The following is an 18,457-nucleotide window of genomic DNA, read 5'->3' on the forward strand; positions in this document are numbered from 1 at the left end:
TGTGAACGGAAAAGAGTGAGGCCACGCGGGCGAGTGAGAAGAGGGGGGGCACCGACGGCCATCGGGAGCCAACCCCGAAGACAGGAGGAAGCTACGGAGTGGTGTGCAGCTGCGGAGAAGACAGCCCGAAGGGCTGCGTGTTAGAGGCAACGGTGTGGCTGCCAGGTGTGGCGGGAGAGAAGAGGGAGAGACAGCACGAGGCTGTCAGAGCTGCAGAGAGGACGAAGGAGAGAGGAGTTGCAGCGAGTACAGCCAAGGGGGGCTGTGTGAGAGTAACAGCAGCGGGGCTGCTGTTGTGGATCGGGCCGACATCGGAGTCAGCACCGTGGAGAAGCTACAGAGTAGAGACAGCCGTGTGGGAATACAGTACGAACCGAATAAAGGACACTGAGCCAGACATCGTGGTCCAGTCGTTTATTACAAAAAGGCTCAGCTAATCGAGTCTCTCACCTTTCTGAAGAGATGCCGCGACTCTAAGACCTGTTTCTTCACCTGAGGACGGCTGCTTGCGTTGAGGCCGAAAGGTCTTGAGAATTATTTTATTATGTTTTATTTTTATTATTTTATTACTTCCCTTCTACGTGACTTTACCGAAAGAGCTAAGAAGATAGAAAGGACTCGTCCTTCTGGCAAACTGCCAAATCGCTGTCCGTGGTGCTGACGTTAGGAAACCCCGCTACTTTTTTCAAATTTTTTCTAATTCTTTCTTTGGATTTCACACCTAATGATGATTGCTTGTGTTGCAGTCGAAACGTCGTGAGAATTTTTATTGTTTTATATTAATATTATTTTATTATTTCCCTTCTACGTGACTTTACCGAAAGAACCAAGAATATGAATAAGTAGAAATCATGTTAAGAATGTTTTTTTATTCATAACAAAAATAGATGCGGTCTACCATGGAGAAAGCCCGGATTAACGCATCTGGCTATCATCATATCAACAGAGCAGCATACAGTTGCGGTGATCCATCCAACCCCCTTTGAAGAAGTCCTGGACCGATGGGGAACCGGCATGAAAGCAAAAGAGGCACAATGACTTAATTAAATTTCGATTTAAAGCTTTCGTGACTCAGGTGAAGAACAGGTCTTTCGGAAAGACAGCGTCTGAATGACACTGTCTTTCTGACAGACCTGTTCTTCACCTGAGGACGGCCGCTTGCGTTGTGGCCGAAACGTCGTGAGAATTGTATTATGCTTAATTGTTATTATTGTATTATTTCCCTTCTACGTGACTTTACCGAATTGTTGAGTATTGTAACCTTTGCATCTGTTTTCATTATTAATAACACTGTCACCATGAGACTCTCTCCTTATAAACCCAAATACACGGTGCAACTAAGGTATTATATAGGCGATATGGCTATACACTACCAACAAGCACGCGTGGTTAAATGCAGACTTGATGATGCCTTGCACTAATAGTTGCCTGTTTATTTGCTCTCTGAATGTCTTAAAACCTATTGTGCTATTGCTGGACTAGGGTAAAGTCGATTCCAATTTTATATATTCCAGTTGTTCGCTCTACCTCATGGGCGTCGGCAATCAACATAACAAGAAGATACGTGTTTTTTTTCTTCTCTTTTTTCGAATTTGGTAAAACGAGAATTGGCACGTTACGTCACGAAGCAGTCTGCAGAGAAGCCGCATGCGGTTCGGGAGCTGCAGGTTGCAATGATTGTCTACGTGTATAATGTTAGTCTATGGGCACTGGTAGTCTAAGTGAAATGTTAGTCTATGGGCAATGTTAGTCTACGTGTATAATGTTAGTCTATGGGCACTGGTAGTCTATGAGCAATGTTAGTTTATGGGCACTGATAGTTTACGAGAAATGTTAGTCTACGGGCAATGTTAGTCTATGGACACTGATAGTCTATGAGCAATGTTAGTCTATGGGCAATGTTGGTCTATTGGGCACTGATAGCCTATCTGCAATGTTAGTCTACGGGCAATGTTAGTCTATGGGCAATGTTGGTCTATGCGACACTGATAGTCTATCGGCAACGTTAGTCTATGGGTAATGGTAATGAAGCAGTAACGTAAACAGCCGCAATGCATGTGAATACACAATATATTACATCACGAGGCAGTAACGCAAAGAGCCGCCTACAACTCCAGAGCCGCAGCTTGGCGACACCTTGCGCTACATCTACACCCACCGTACGAAGAAGAAGAAGAATTCGCTCGTGGAACACGATTTTGAAACCGAGGCTTAAAACATCTCACAATCCGACTTAGTAGAGCAGGAACCCGGTGAATGAGCTGTCAGGGAAGACCTTGACGCTGGGGCTGGTGAAGGAGGCGCCCTGCGCCGTCAGCCACACCTCATCGCCGACCTCCAACGGCAGCACGAAGTCCCCACTGACCACAACCCAGCCGGGGCTCCGGGCCAACGCCCAGTCCGAGTAGCGCAGCGCCCTCTCTGAGTTGCGCATAACGTCGACGCGCGATGCTGACGCCTCGAGGGCCACGTGGAAGGAGAAGTGAAAGTGGCCCGCGTGGTGGGCCATGAACTTGGCCGTTTGGACGTTGAAGTGGTCCTGCTCGTTGACGATGGCGCCATCAAACGGGATCTGCGGGTGGGAGGTGGACCGGCCAGATGTTACATCATAGTGGTCCTGCTCATTGATGATCGCACCGGCAAATGGAATCTGTGGGTGGGTGGGCGGTGAACCGGCCTGACCTGAAGTCATCGTGGCCCTCTTCTACTTCACTTTACCGAAAGAACCAAGAAGTCGGTAATTGTTTTTTTTACCCTTCTATCTGGCAACAAAACTGACACCTTTTTACAAGGAGTCATGTTTGCATAGACCACAATACCTGCAGTCGTAATGCAAACAACAAACATAACTCTGATAATGTGCACTGTCCCTGAAGTTGATTGGTTTATACAGTACGGTACTGTAAATTTCTCCGTTTTGATAAATTATCACCATTCTTTAAGACTCCTGGGTAGGCTAGGCCATCTTCGACTTACGATATTTTTGACTTACGATGGGGTCGTCGTAACGCATCTCCATCGTAAATAGAGGACTGCCTGTATTTGATGGTTGCATTAGTCTCTCTCTTCCATGGTGGTGTGGGTGTTTTGCTCCGGATTCTCCGATTTTCCCTCCATATTTAGAAACATGCATTACATTTCTGTAGATTATTTTGATGCTATAAATGTCCTAATGATGGGCGAATTTGTTGAGCTATCATTTATGGCCAGATCGCTTCTGAAAAATGTTAGTCCCTCAGTGGGATTTGCCTGGTAGAATGGGGATGGTTTAGTTTTATGAGTGTTTGGGTGATTTCATATTCTTTGGTTCTTTCGGTAAAGTCATGTAGACATAAATTTATGAAAAATAAAATGTATAAAAATAATAATAATAAAAATTTTGATTTAAAGATAAATTTTGATTTAAAGATTAATTTTGATTTTATTATTTTATTATTTCTTTTCTACGTGACTTTACCAAAAGAACCAAGAATAATAATAATAATAAAATATTTTAAACATAAAAACCAAAAACTCACAACGTTTCGATCGCAACACATGCGGTCGTAATCGGAAGCTTGTGTTGCGATAGAAGCGTCATGATTTTTTAAATAATTTATTTCATTTGTATTATTTTCTATCTACGTGACTTTGCAGAAAGAACCAAAGAATATGTATTCCTGCAGTCACGAAAGTTTTAAGTCAAAATTTGGGTGATTCGTTTACCTTTCTTGTACTTTGCGCTACTATCATATTTTTGTATTGTTTGTTGTTGTAGCGTTCTGACGCCGTGCCCCTAACTGGACATCTGTGAACAAAAAACTGCTTCATAGCTCATCGGATTCCTCCTGCAGTATAAATACTGATTCTGATTCAAATGTTGCCCAACATCAACTGCTACGCTTTATATGACTTCACATTTGAACACCACCGCCATTTTTCTTATGCTAACCGAGTGCACATGAGCACCACGCTCGCCCTCTCATTATTGAAGTGGTCGCGACGATCATTTGCGACAAAGCCCGTGCCCATCGACAAAGCGAGCACTCGTAGCTACGCACGACGCACGAGAGAGAACATGATGGGACCGAAAAGGATGGCGGCGCATGTAGAGATTACGAGTTGTTACAGTACGTTTAGTTAATTGTAGAGATAACGAGTTGTTGCAGTACGATCTTGACTTGAAGCTTTCGTGACTGCAGGAATCCATACTCTTTGGTTCTTTCGGTAAAGTCACGTAGGTAGAAAGTAAAATAAATCACGACGTTTCGGGCGCAACACAAGCGTCCATCATCAGGTGGGAAAGCAGTCCAGTTTATGAGTTGTACAGTACGAAAACACCATAACGACGCATGTCTGATTTCGATGTAAAGCTTTCGTGACTGCAGGGATTCACCTCCTATGCATTCCACAAGTAGTGACTAATCCCATATCTGCATTTCCCATAAACATGCAAAATCCTCTTGATATGCAAATTCCTTTGTCAAGGCGCTCTTCCCCCTCCAACCCAGCTTAAATATTCGCTGCCAAGCTTGGTGGTGTTCATTCAGACGCTGTCTTTACGACAGACCTGTTCTTCAACTGAGGACGGCTGCTTGCGTTGTGGCCGAAACGTCGTGAGAATTATTTTATTATGTTTTATTTTTATTATTTCCCTTCTACGTGACTTTACCGAAAGAACCAAGAAGACGCATGTCTGAGTGGGGAAAAGTTAACGTCGGGTTCCTCAAAAGAGTCAGCGACATGAGCGCAAAACGACGTCTCGGAAATCCCTGTACTTGCATTGCCTTTTGTATCATTAGCCCTTTTCGGCGAATGGTAGTTCGGTTTGACCGACGTTTCAGGCGCACACCCAGACCCCCCCCCCCCCACCAACTCACCGGGACCTTGGACAGCGCCTGCGCGTTGGAGGCCGTGACCTTGACGCTGAAGACTGACCGTGGAGCTTCCGTCCCCTCTCCCCTCGACCCTTTTTGTCCCGGGGGCCCCTCCGGACCCATGGGCCCTGTGAGGCCCAGCGGCCCCATCTTACCCGGCTGGCCTGTACAGGGTGGGGGGAAGTGTGGGTAGAGGGTATGGTGCGATATGTCGTTGTTGTCGCATCGCTGCGGCACTTTCAGATTGCGCTGCTTCTGCGGTCCGTGTGGAACGCTCTCCCCGTTCCGATGTTATTAAGCAAGTGGGGAGCAATGCCACTTTTAAATCACAATCTAGATTTTTGTCGTTCTTACCTCCCGCACCTCCAATTCGCACGGTTGGCTACATACATTGTGAAAGAGGTTCAATATACGTGCATAGACTCACACAGAGTCCCATAGACTCACACCGAGACCCATAGACTCCCACAGGGACCCATAGACTCACACAAAGACCCATAGACTCACACAGAGACCCATAAACACAGAGATCCATAGACTTACACAGAGACCCATAGACTCACACAGAGACCCATAGACTCACACAGAGACCCATAGACTCACACAGAGACCCATAGACTCACACAGAGACCCATAGACTCACATAGAGACCCATAGACTCACACAGAGACCCATAGACTCACACAGAGACCCATAGACTCCCACAGGGACCCATAGACTCACACAAAGACCCATAGACTCACACAGAGACCCATAAACACAGAGATCCATAGACTCACACAGAGACCCATAGACTCACACAGAGACCCATAGCCTCACATAGAGACCCATAGACTCACACAGAGACCCATAGACTCACACAGCGACCCATAGACTCACACAGAGACCCATAGACTCACACAGAGACCCATAGACTCACACGGAGACCCATAGACTCACACTGAGACCCATAGACTCACACAGAGACCAATATACTCACACAAAAGCCCATAGACTCACACCGAGACCCATAGACTCACACAGAGACCCATAGACTCACACAAAGACCCATAGACTCACACAAAGACGCGTAGACTCAAACAACGACCCATCGACTCATATAGAAATCCATAGACTCACAGAGACACGATATACTCACATGGACACTACTCTGCTATACACTATACTGCTACTTCTTTAGAACTGCTCATTGTGTTTAGTTTGCTGTCCTCCCGCTCCTCCAATTAGCATGGTTAGATACGTATGGTGCAAAAGAAGATTAGCATAAGTATTTACATACGTCCTCTCTCATGAAGTTGAGATGTATGGAAAAGTGATTGAAATTTTGTTTATTTTGTATTATAATTATTACGAGGCGCGGTTACCCAGCAAAATCTCGACATCATGGGACCTCCTGCATACTATATATATTTTTTTATTTTAGCATGTACGGCCGCACTGAGCTGCTATGGAGCTATTTCAAAAGCGACCACCTGGCAATCACAAATAACAGCCCAGCGAAGTGGCCTATCGTCAGCCAAATACACGAAGCGCGTGCTGTTTCTAAATGTGGGAGGGAAAACCCAGATGACCCGGAGAAAAAATAAACGGGGAGAAAGAAAGAGAGGTCGTAATCTCCAAATCTACAGCAGGCATTGTCAGGGTCAGGATCGAAGCCACGACTTCTTGTATACCAGGGGAGGTAGTTAATATCTCCTTGCCAGCATTGCGTCATGGTCAGGATTGAACCCACGACCTCCTGTATACCAGGCGAGGTAGTTGACATCGAGTCACCGTGATGTCAGGGTCGGGATCGAACCTACAACCTCCTGCATACCTGGCGAGGCAGTTAACATATCCTAGCCACCAGGGGATCGAACCCACGACCTCCTGTGTAACAGGCGAGGCAGTTAACATTTCACCATCGTGCGGCCATCCCGAACATCTCGCAACTGGTTGTTGGGGCCAGGCTTTGTTGCCGAGAGCCTTTGATACTCCGACTGATGCTCCTACTGTTGTGGAGTGACTCATGTAGCCAGCTATGGCTGCAGAGTGTGGTAGTACAATGTTGTTTACGTCGTTTATTGTGAAAATTCGGTCACAGTTCCTATGACCACTGTTTCATTGCTTTTATGGCTTTATTTTGGTGATTTTCGAAAAGTTTTTTGGTTTGGCCATGTTTGTTTGTTGTAGTACAGAGTTAGACTGATGGCCTTAATCTAAGTTGTCTTGTGGTTTTTGTTGTTTGACTTGCATCCCACTGGGATATTTGCACAGGGTTGATGTACGGTGCTTTTTCTGCAATATTTTGCTGTCTTTTCTTGGATTTTATGTTTGCACTCAGTCACATATTCACCTTATGATGTTTTCTTGTTCATGTTTTAGTTTTTTGTTTGTTGCGGTTGCACCCGATTCAAGAGCCGAATAGCTCACAGGGCTATACCTAATACATGAACTTTGAACTTTTAAGGCCGGCATAGCGCACGAAGGAGTGGCACAAAGACAAAAACAAAGGTAAATATCCCCCATATAGCCTTTAACAGGCTGTTCAAGAAACTGCTATTAGCAAGCACCTATGACGGCTGGGACGGTGCATGAGGGAAGGCAGTGGTGTGGCCAACGCCACGCCCGGCCACCTTTGTCTCCCCAGTGCTGATGTTTACACACCACAACACGTACTAATTTGAGGCTGAGTCGACCTAATGAAGGCCCAGGACCGGTTCAAATAAAATCGTCACTGTTGTTGGCCATGAGCGGGAATCGAACTCGGAGAGCAGGGTTCGTAGCGCAGCGTAGCGCTAACCCGCTACACTGCCGCTCGCCACACACGCGCACTCGCGTGCGAACACGCAGACACGTGCCCGACACGAGCGCGTATAGTGCACGGGGCGGACACGCAAGGCAAGGCACCACCCTTCTGTCAAGCAACAGGGACAATCGGACAGCGGAATGACTCGCCGCTTGACAGTGAGTTCAGCATCATCGGGGCGGTGACCTGGCCTCCCCGGTAGCGCAGGCGTTCGCGGTTCGATACCCTTAGACCGCCCTGGTCACAACTGCACGAGTATTTACCGTAGAATAACCATGCTCCACCATTGAAACCTCATTTGTCAGTAGCTAAATATGATAATTGATTTTTTACCCTTTTATCTGGCAACAAACCTGACACCTTTTCTGAGGTTCCAATGGTGTAAATGCTTACCCCGAGCTCTCATACTCTGATGGTGCATTGTCTTTGAGTTGTGCGCCTTTTGGCGTCATCTGGTCCAACACCATGTGAGACTAGGCTCTAAGGAAAGCTGTCTCGGGTGTGGACCAATCAACTTCAAGGACAGTGCATACACTATCAGAGTTATGTTTTTTGTTTGCATTCCGACTGCAGGTATTGTTGTCAATGCAAACATGACTCCTTGTAGAAAAGGTGTCAGTTTTGTTGCCAGATAATAGGGTAAAAAACCAATTATAATAACCATGCTCCGTCTGCTGCACAGTTGATGTGAGGAATCGACGTGTGTGCCAGTCGGTTACGAGTAGGCCCATTGTGTGCCGGTGTCATAGTCCATATTTGCTATACAGACCTGTATTAAAAACAATAAAAGTCCCTGCAAATCACTCGATTGTGTTGACACTCAGCAGCGTCGTCCCCTGCTGAGTAACGACTGCAGGCTCTGTGGCTGTGAATCAAAGCAGCAGCGATTTCCTTCGTCAGCATCCCTGTGACATCAGATTTCGACTGGACATCCGTGTAAAAAAAGCTTCATAGCCAATCGGATTTCTCCAGGACAAATATAGATTTTGAGATTGGCGTGAATACCACATTATTATTTTTCGATTTAAAGCTTTCGTGACTGCAGGGATTCATCTTCTTGGTTCTTTCGGTAAAGTCACGTAGAACGGGAATAATAAAATAATAAAATAAAACTTAATTAAATACAATTCTAACGACGTTTTGGCCACAACGTAAAATACAATTCTCACGACGTTTCGGCCACAACGCTGCTTGCGTTGTGGCCGAAACGTCGTGAGAATTGTATTTTATTATGTTTTATTTTTATTATTTTATTATTTCCCTTCTACGTGACTTTACCGAAAGAACCAAGAAGACACATTATTATTATTATTAAATTAGCGTTTTATTTTGTATTATTTTATTATTTCCCTTCTACGTGACTTTACCGAAAGAACCAAGAAGACACATTATTATTAAAGTATCGTTAACGGGGCGACACTCGTGTCTTCTGGTGGCCCCCAAGATAAGAGTGGAATTATCCACGTGCTCATGACGGGGCCAGTCTGCTCCAGTAAAGACAGGTCACGGGGAAGGGGCAAGTACAGGGTGGTCTGGATGTTTTGTGACCCCCATTTAATTCTCTCAAACTTTATATTTTTAAACCAAGGTTTATTTAAAACAGAAATGAATATGCAAAGAGAAAACATTTTAGGGATCAATTAATTGGAGGTAAGAGGACATCTGGACCACCCTGTACAGCATCTTTTCCCCGAAGGCAAAAACATCGGGCTCTTGCTCCGATGGCAACCACTGCTGCCTCGCCACAATTCGGTACTTGTTTTCACGACCCTGGATTGATGATTGGTTGAGATTACCGCCGACCCATTGAACTTAAAAGCCAAATATTCAAAGTCAGCACCACGGCGCTTGATCATCTCCTGTTCACAGCCCTGAGCCAGTGGTGGGCATTCCACATTCATATGGCAGGGTGGGGAGGATCACTGTTGACTCGCCCCTAAAGTAGTTACTATTTTTATCGACCCCGGTGGGCTGATGGGTCGAGTGATTCCCCGACCGCGATTTGAATTGGTGACTCTCCGATTGCGAGCCAATCGCTCAACCCGCTGCGTTGATGATGGACGTCTGAGAAACACGGCCCAGTGAAACGAAGGCAGCACAGTCCAGTACAGAGTGGTCCAGATGTCTTGTGCCCCCCCCCCCCCCAATTAATTGAGCCCAGAACAGACCGTACAACATATAACGCCGCAATGCCGGTTCAGGATCGAACCCACGACCCCCCTGTATACCAGGCCAGGTAGTTAACACATTCCTGCGGAGGGAGCTGGTAGGAACGTTGGGTTGCTCGGTCAATGGCCAGGGTCAACGGCGGCGTGGTGTATTCCGCAAATATGCCCGACTGTGAGGGCGGGCACAAGCCAGCGTGAGTAGGTTAAACGTTGAGTTTTATAAGGGCACCACGGGGTGACCAGCCCCTCACCACCAAGCCCCACCCCTCTCAACCCCCACCCAGCCTCACTCTCCCCACCCTCCCCACCCAGCTCCTCCCCACCCTCCCCTCGCCACCCAGCCCCACCCCTCCCACCCCCCACCCAGCCCCACCCTCCCCACCCAGCCCCTCCCCACCCTCCTCACCCAGCTCCTCCCCACCCTCCCCTCCCCACCCAGCCCCACCCTCCCCACCCAGCCCCTCCCCACCCTCCCCTCCCCATCCAGCCACACCCTCCCCACCCAGCCCCTCCCTGCACGACGGACGGACTGACACAATAATCCCCTGTGGGCTGGTGGAACCAGTGGGTTCCTACCAGTAACATATCTCTGTATCGTTCCGAATATACGTACCTAGGAATCCTCGTTCACCTTTCACACCTTGGGTTCCCATATCTCCCTTTTGACCGGGTTCACCTGAATCACACAGAGACATCGACGCATGGCCTGTCAACTGCTGGATTAAGGCACCCTGCAATCTGTCACCATCTTTCACAGCACACACACACACGGATACGTACACACACCTCCAATTAGCATGGTTGGCTACATCCGGTGTGAAATAAGTTCAACATACGTACAGACTTATACACACAAAGACGACGACAAACATCCCCCCCCGTAGAGCCAGCTCCTATGAAGGCCGGCACGGCACACGAGGGGGTGGGTGAGTCCATTGGTCTCTGTGTGTGAGTCCATGGGTCTCTGTGTGAGTTTATGTGTCTTTGTATGAGTCAATGGGCCTCTGTGTGAGTCCATTGGTGTCTGTGTGTGAGTCCATGGGTCTCTGTGTGTGAGTCCATGGGTCTCTGTGTGTGAGTCCATGGGTGTCTGTATGTGAGCCCATGGGTCTCTGTCTGATGAATTTATGGGTTTTTTGTGTGAGTCTATGGGTCTCTATGTATGTATGTTGAACTTTCTTCGCATCGTACGTTGCCAACTGCGCCAATGAGAGGTCCGGGGAAAGGACAATCAACTAAACACACAAAAAACAGTCCTATAGAAATGAGTTTGTCAATCTAGACGATGATTTCAAAGTGGCTTTGCTCCCCAGTGGCTTTGCGGAATGTCGGGAAGAAGAGTGCAGAACCGCATCCAAAAGCGCCATCTTTGTTCGATGGCTGAGCCAAAAGCTACCACCCGCCACCGCCGCTACCGCGAGGAAACCCCGGAGCTCGCGCGGCCTATTGAGAAGACTTCACCCAGCAGTGGGTAGACCATGGCGGTGATGACGATCACCGTGGCGACCTTGCAAAGGCTTACCCTTCGTCCCAGGAATTCCACTGCCACCTGCAAGAGACAACATGGACGAAAGTTCGTAGCGATATGGATCCCGTCACAGTAACGTCGAGTGTTCAGTGCTCAGTATCCACCTTGTTTTTTTTCCGGATGGATACGTGCAACATCAGGTGATCACGATGCACTTTCTTCTTCAGGCACAAGGGTCTCTACATTAAAATAGAATGTAATACGTTGAACACGTAGGCTTTCGCGACCAATATCATCCATGATATTGATGACGATCGCTTGTGCTGTGATCGAAACGTAGTAGTTTTTTGTTTAATTTATTTGTATTAATTTGAACCTATCTACGTGACTTTACCGAAAGACCCAAAGAATATAAATGTGTGCATGTAGCTGGAACTTCTTCTTTCGCGCCGTAGGTTTTCCAACCGTGCTAAGTGGAGTTGCGGGGGAAGGACAACAAATGATGCGTCTCTGTGTGAGTCTATGGGTCTCTGTGTGAGTAGTCTAAGGGTCTCTGTGTGAGTCTATGGTGCTCTGTGTGAGTCTATGGGTCTCTGTGTCAGTCTATGTGTCTCTGTGTGAGTCTATGGAGTTCTGGGTGAGTCTATGGGTCTCTGTTTGAGGCTATGGGCCTCTGGGTGAGTCTATGGGTCGCTGTTTGAGTCTCTGCGTCTCTGTGTGAGTCTATGGGTCTCTGTGTGAGTCTCTGGGTCTCTGTGTGATGAGTCTATGGGTCTCTGTGTGAGTCTATTGGTCTCTGAGTGAGTCTATGGGTCTCTGTGTGAGTCTATGGGTCTTTGTGTGAGTCTATGGAGTTCTGGGTGAGTCTATGGGTCTCTGTGTGAGTCTCTGGGTCTCTGTGTGATGAGTCTATGGGTCTCTGTGTGAGTCTATTGGTCTCTGAGTGAGTCTATGGGTCTCTGTGTGAGTCTATGGGTCTCTGTGTGAGTTTATGTGGCTCTGTGTGAGTCTATTGGTCTACGTGTGAGTTTATGGGTCTCTGTGTGAGTCTATGGGTCTCTGTATAAGTTTATGGGTATCTGTGTGAGTCTATGGGTCTCTGTATGAGTCTATGGTGCTCTGTGTGAGTCTATGGGTCTTTGTGTTAGTCTATGGGTCTCTGTGTGAGTCTATGGGTCTCTGTGTGAGTCTATGCATCCCGGTGTGAGTCTATGGGTTTCTGCGTGAGTCTATGCGTCCCTGTGTGAGTCTATGCGTCTCTGTGTGAGTCTCTGGGTCTCTGTTTGAGTTTACGTGTCTCTGTGTGAGTCTATGGGCCTCTGGGTGAGTCTATGGTTGTTTGTGTGAGTCTATGGGTCGCTGTTTGAGTCTATGCGTCTCTGTGTGAGTCTATGGATCTCTGTGTGAGTCTCCTGGTCTCTGTGTGATGCGTTTATGGGTCTCTGTGTGAGTCTATTGGTCTCTGAGTGAGTCTATGGATCTCTGTGTGAGTCTATGGGTCTCTGTGTGAGTCTATGGGTCTCTGTGTTAGTCTATGGGTCTCTGTGTGAGTCTATGGTGCTCTGTGTGAGTCTGTGGGGCTCTGTGTGAGTCTATAGGTCTCTGCGTGAGTCTATCGGTCTATGTGTGAGTTTATGGGTCTCTGTGCGAGTCTATGTGTCTCTGTATGAGTTTATGGGTCGCTGTTTGAGTCTATGAGTCTCTGTTTGAGTCGATGGGTCTTCGTGTGATCATTTGGGTCGCTGTTTGAGTCTTTACGTCTCTGTGTGAGTCTGTGGGTCCCTGCGAGTCATCCAGCAGAGGATAGACCAAGGCTGTCGAGATGTTGACCACCTCGCCTGATGGACAGGAGATTGTGGGGTTCGATGCTGATGCTGACGCCTGTTGTATATTTGCAGTTTGCATCTTTTTCTCTCCCCGTGGTCGCGTGGATTTTTCTGCTGGTCCTCCATTTTTTTTCCTCTCCACATTTAGAATCGACGTTTAAAGTAATGTGGCTCCTGCTACCCATTCCCGCGTGATGATAATGAACCGCCAATTCGTTGAGCTGATATCATGTTTCACAGCCTAGGCCGCTTCTGAAAAAGAGCTATATAGCTGGTTAAATAAAATGAAAAAATAGTTTAGCTGTAATTTTGATGATGACTCACCTGGTTCTCCATGGCTACCTTTGATTCCCGGGTTCCCGATGTCTCCTTTGAGGGCCTGCACTCCCGGATTCCCTGCGGAGAGGATCAACTCATCTCTTTTTTACGCCTCAATGGATAGGCTCAGCTCAGCTCTGCCTGTGCGTTCTGTCCGTCCGTCCGTCTGTCTGTCCGACCGTCCGTCCGTCCGTCCATCTGACCAACTGACTGACCGACTGACTGACCGTCCATCCATGTGACCGACTGACCAACCGACTGACTGACCGTCCATGCATCTGACCCTCCGACCGACCGACCAATCGTCCATCTCACTGACCGACCCTCCATACATCTGACCAACTGACTAACCGACTGACTGACTGTCCATGCATCTGACCATCTGACCAACCAACCAACCAACCAACCGTCCATCTGACCGACGGACCGTTCATCCATCTGACTGACTGACTGATCGACTGACTGACCGTTCATGCATCTGACCGACTGACCGACCGTCCGTTTGTGTGTAATGCCGGGTCACGGTGACACTTTAAGTTGTGTCACCGTTCGCTGACACGCCCCGGAAAAAAACGGCCACCTTCATCAAAGGGTAACCACGTGTAGTTTTATCCGATTTGCAGATTAACCTCGCCACCTGAGATTTCGACGTGAATTAATAATCTCTCATATCTCTCTCTCAATCTCACTCTCTACTCTATCACTCCGCTCCCATCTCTCCCTTCTCTCTCTTTCCTCTTCCTACTCTTCTCTGTCCTCGCTCTTCCCTCTCTCCTCCCACTCACGCCCCACTTTATCACCCCTCCCCTCTCCACCTCCCTCTCCTCTCTCCTCTATCCTCACTTTCTTTGACCATCTCCTTCCCTCCTCTCTCACAGTGTCTTCCACTCTCTTTGGTTCTTACGGTAAAGTCCCGTAGGTATAAAAGAAAAAAAAGAAAATATTTGTATTTATTCATCTCTCTCAAATCTCACTCATAAAAAATACAAATATAATTATTTGATATTTTATTTTATACCTACGTGACTTTACCGAAAAAACCAAAGAGTATGGATACCTGCAGAGACGAAAACTTCAAATCAAGATTGTCTTCCATCTCATGCCCCCCTCTCTCTTTCATATCTCATCTCTCTCCCCACCCGGCTCCCTTCTCTCTCCCATCTTTCCTCTCATGTTCCCCCTCTGTCTCCATCTCTCTCTCGCCTCTCTTTCTCTCACCATCTCTCCCCCCCCCCCCCCCCACCTCTTTTTCTCACCATTTCTCCCCTCTCTCGCTGTCTCTCTCACCATTCTCCATCTCTCTCTCTATTAATCTCTCAAATCTCACTCTCCCCACCTCTCCTCTCTCTCACTTTCTCTCCATCTCCCCTCTCTGCTCTCCCTCACTATCTCTCCCCATCTCTCCTCTCTCTCGCCTCTCTCACCATCTGTTACATATTTCCATATCTCTCTCTCCATCGCTCTCAATCTAACTTTCCCCATCTCTCTCCTCGCTCTTTCTCTCACCATCTCTCCCATTTTTCCATCTCTCACCATCTCTCATTCTCTCCTCTCTCTCTCCATCTCTATAATCCTCTCTCTCCACTCTCCTACAATCTCTCCCATCTCTCCTCTCTCTCGCCTCTCTCACCATCTCTCCCATTTTTCCATCTCTCACCATCTCTCATTCTCTCCTCTCTCTCTCTCTCCATCTCTATAACCCTCTCTCTCCACTCTCCTACAATCTCTCCCATCTCTCCTCTCTCTCGCCTCTCTCACCATCTCTCCCATTTTTCCATCTCTCACCATCTCTCATTCTCTCCTCTCTCTCTCTCTCTCCATCTCTATAACCCTCTCTCTCCACTCTCCTACAATCTCTCCCATCTCTCCTCTCTCTCGCCTCTCTCACCATCTCTCCCATTTTTCCATCTCTCACCATCTCTCACTCTCTCCTCTCTCTCTCCATCTCTATAACCCTCTCTCTCCACTCTCCACTCTCCTACCATCTCTCCCATCTCTCCCGGGCGATCCTGGCGTCCCAGGGACCCCGGGAAGGCCGTTAACCCCGGCTACACAGCGACTCTCCGATCCATCTCCTAAAACCTGCCCCTTGGAGGCCACGGGTGTCCTCAGCAACAGCAGGAGGAGCCACGCGTGGTGACACGGGGACACCTGTCACACAGAGAGGGGGAGACGGGGACATTTGTCTCTGAGAGGGAGACACGGGGACACCAATTTCACAGAGAGTAGCACGTACACACACACTGACACGTACACACACACTGACACGCACACTGACACGCACACACACACTGACACCTACACGCACACTGACAACAACAACTGCCATTCAACACCGCCGTGTCGAACGCCCGCTGGCATGAGGTCGACTGACTGAGATGACTGGCTGATGCACCACCTGTGCCCCCTACTGTGCCAACTTGCTGTGTTTAGCCACCCGGCGCTCCGCTCGTTGTTGTGAGCGTCGCTCTTCCGCCCTCCGTAGTTGTTGGAGGGCGACTGCCTCCAACTGCCCAGTAGCAGCGTCCTTCACGAGCCTCCACCACAGAGGCCGATCTTGACACCGCTGGTACCAGGCATCGGCACGTCCACTCAGCTCCACATTCTATTTTACCACATCACTCATTTCCTATCTAGACCATGCCGCGCCCGTTTAGCCGAACAAAAGCTGTTTTAGGCATGCGGTGGTTGGGCATGCGGGCTACATGAGCCAGCCAACGCAACCTTGCCTGCCGGAGGAGCTCACACATAGGACTTTGTCCAGAACTATCAAGGATTTGTGAGCTCCTCACACAATCGAGCCTGGTTAAACACACACACACAGACACTGAACACACACGTACACACACTCTGACACACACACGCGCGCGCACACTGATATGCAGAACACACAAGCGTGTGCGCGTGACACCGCTCGTTACGTACCGACATTGTCCTGAACAGCGCTGAACCACCACCACCAACTCGATGTCACCGGCTTCAGTTGCCGCGCAGGTTTGATCATCTGGGTATTTATGAGGTATGCTGGATGTAAAAAAAGACTTCGAGCACAAGCAAACTCTAAAATCAACCAGGCGAACGTCTCTCCCATTCCACGTCGTATCTCAAAATAAACAAAAACGCCCCCGAGGAATTACTTTTCATTGAAAAATTGCTCCCACGTGTAGTTTCAAGTTTCAAGTTTCATTTATTAGGTATAGCCATGTGAGCCATTCGGCTCTTGAATCGGGTGCAACCGCAACAAACAAAAAAAAAACAAAAACAACAAAAAGATGAACAAGAAAACATCTTAAAGTGACTATGTGCAAACAGAAATCCAAGAAAAGACAGCAAAATATTGCAGAAAAAGCACCGTACACCAACACTGTGTGCAAAAATCCCAGTGGGATGCAAGTCAAACAACAACAACAACCACAAGACAACTTAGATTAAGGCCATCAGTCTAACTCTGTACTACAACAAACAAACATGGCCAAACCGAAAAACTTTTCAAAAATCACCAAAATAAAAGCCATAAAAGCAATGAAACAGTGGTCATAGGAACTGTGACCGAATTTTCACAATAAACGACGTAAACAACATGTACTACCAAACTCTGCAGCCATAGATGGCTGCATGAGTCACTCCACAACAGCAGGAGCCCAGACTGTTCGTTTGTTTTTAGGCATGAGCGGTAGGGATTTTCGCGAACCAACATTTATTATTTTGGGTAAGATAAAGGGAGTAATTATCTCCACAACTCTGGGCTGTCGGCTGAGGAGGTTGGGTTGTGGTTGTTGCAATCACCGGCGAAACGCCACCAGGCTACTCGAATGTGTAAATCTTTTCTAGGATTATATTGGCGCTTTAATCAATGCGCTGGGCAACAATTACAAAATGGTCCATTAGTTATTGGCTGATGGGGGGGGGAAGTGATGCGATTTGATTATTGGGGAGGGGGGAAGGGATGGGAAAGAGGTTGATAGGAAAAGGGGAGGGTGGTGAGGTTAGTGAGGGGAAGGGTGAGGATGGTGAGTGATGGTAGGGAGAGGGAGGGTGGTGAGGTTAGTGAGGGGAAGGGGAGGATGGTGAGGGAGGGTGATGGCAGTGAGATGGAGGGTGGTGAGGTTAGTAAGGGGAAGGGTGAGGATGGTGAGTGATGGTAGGGAGAGGGAGGGTGGTGAGGTTAGTGAGGGGAAGGGGAGGATGGTGAGGGAGGGTGGTGGTAGTGAGAGGGAGGGGTGGTGAGGTTAATAAGGGTAAGGGTGAGGATGGTGAGGGAGGGTGATGGTAGTGAGAGGGAGGGTGGTGAGGTTAGTAAGGGAAGGGTGAGGATGGTGAGGGAGGGTGATGGCAGTGAGGGTAGTGAGGTTAGTGAGGGGAAGGGGAGGATGGTGAGGGAGGGTGATGGTAGCGAGAGGGAGGTGGTGAGGTTAGTAAGGGGATGGGTGAGGATTGTGAGGGAGGGTGGTGGTAGTGACAGGGAGGTGGTGAGGTTAGTAAGGGGATGGGTGAGGATGGTGAGGGAGGGTGGTAGTAGTGAGAGGGAGGGTGGTGAGGTTAGTAAGGGAAGGGTGAGGATGGTGAGGGAGGGTGGTGGTAGTGAGAGGGAGGTGGTGAGGTTAGTAAGGGGATGGGTGAGGATGGTGAGGGAGGGTGGTGGTAGGGAGAGGGAGGGGTGGTGAGGTTAGTAAGGGTGAGGGTGAGGATGGTGAGGGAGGGTGGTGGTAGGGAGAGGGAGGGGTGGTGAGGTTAGTAAGGGGAAGGGTGAGGATGGTGAGGGAGGGTGATGGTAGGGAGAGTGGTGAGGTTAGTAAGGGTGAGGGTGAGGATGGTGAGGGAGGGTGATGGTAGGGAGAGTGGTGAGGTTAGTAAGGGGAAGGGTGAGGGTGGTGAGGGAGGGTGATGGTAGTGAGAGGGAGGGTGATGAGGGAGGGTGATGGTAGTGAGAGGGAGGGTGGTGAGGGTAGTAAGGGGAAGAGGAGGATGATGAGGGAGGGTGATGGTAGCGAGAGGGAGGGGTGGTGAGGTTAGTAAGGGGAAGGGTGAGGGTG

At 48.4% G+C, this 18,457-nt stretch overlaps 1 protein-coding gene across 1 annotated transcript; it reads right to left on the minus strand.

Moving 5' to 3' along the window:
* Positions 1-473: 473 nt before the first annotated feature.
* LOC144735426 (uncharacterized) lies at positions 474-17,044 on the minus strand. Its single transcript, XM_078617827.1, has 7 exons — positions 16,350-17,044; positions 15,407-15,575; positions 13,431-13,502; positions 11,335-11,361; positions 10,426-10,488; positions 4,860-5,020; positions 474-2,572 (listed from the first exon to the last, which is right to left on the minus strand). Exons 1-7 carry the CDS (start codon positions 16,353-16,355, stop codon positions 2,234-2,236), a joined length of 837 nt encoding a protein of 278 aa, XP_078473953.1. The 5' UTR covers positions 16,356-17,044; the 3' UTR covers positions 474-2,233.
* Positions 17,045-18,457: the final 1,413 nt, after the last annotated feature.

The sequence above is a fragment of the Lampetra planeri genome, chromosome 55 (genome assembly GCF_965212315.1).
Source record: "Lampetra planeri chromosome 55, kcLamPlan1.2.h2, whole genome shotgun sequence".
NCBI classification, from domain to species: domain Eukaryota; kingdom Metazoa; phylum Chordata; class Hyperoartia; order Petromyzontiformes; family Petromyzontidae; genus Lampetra; species Lampetra planeri.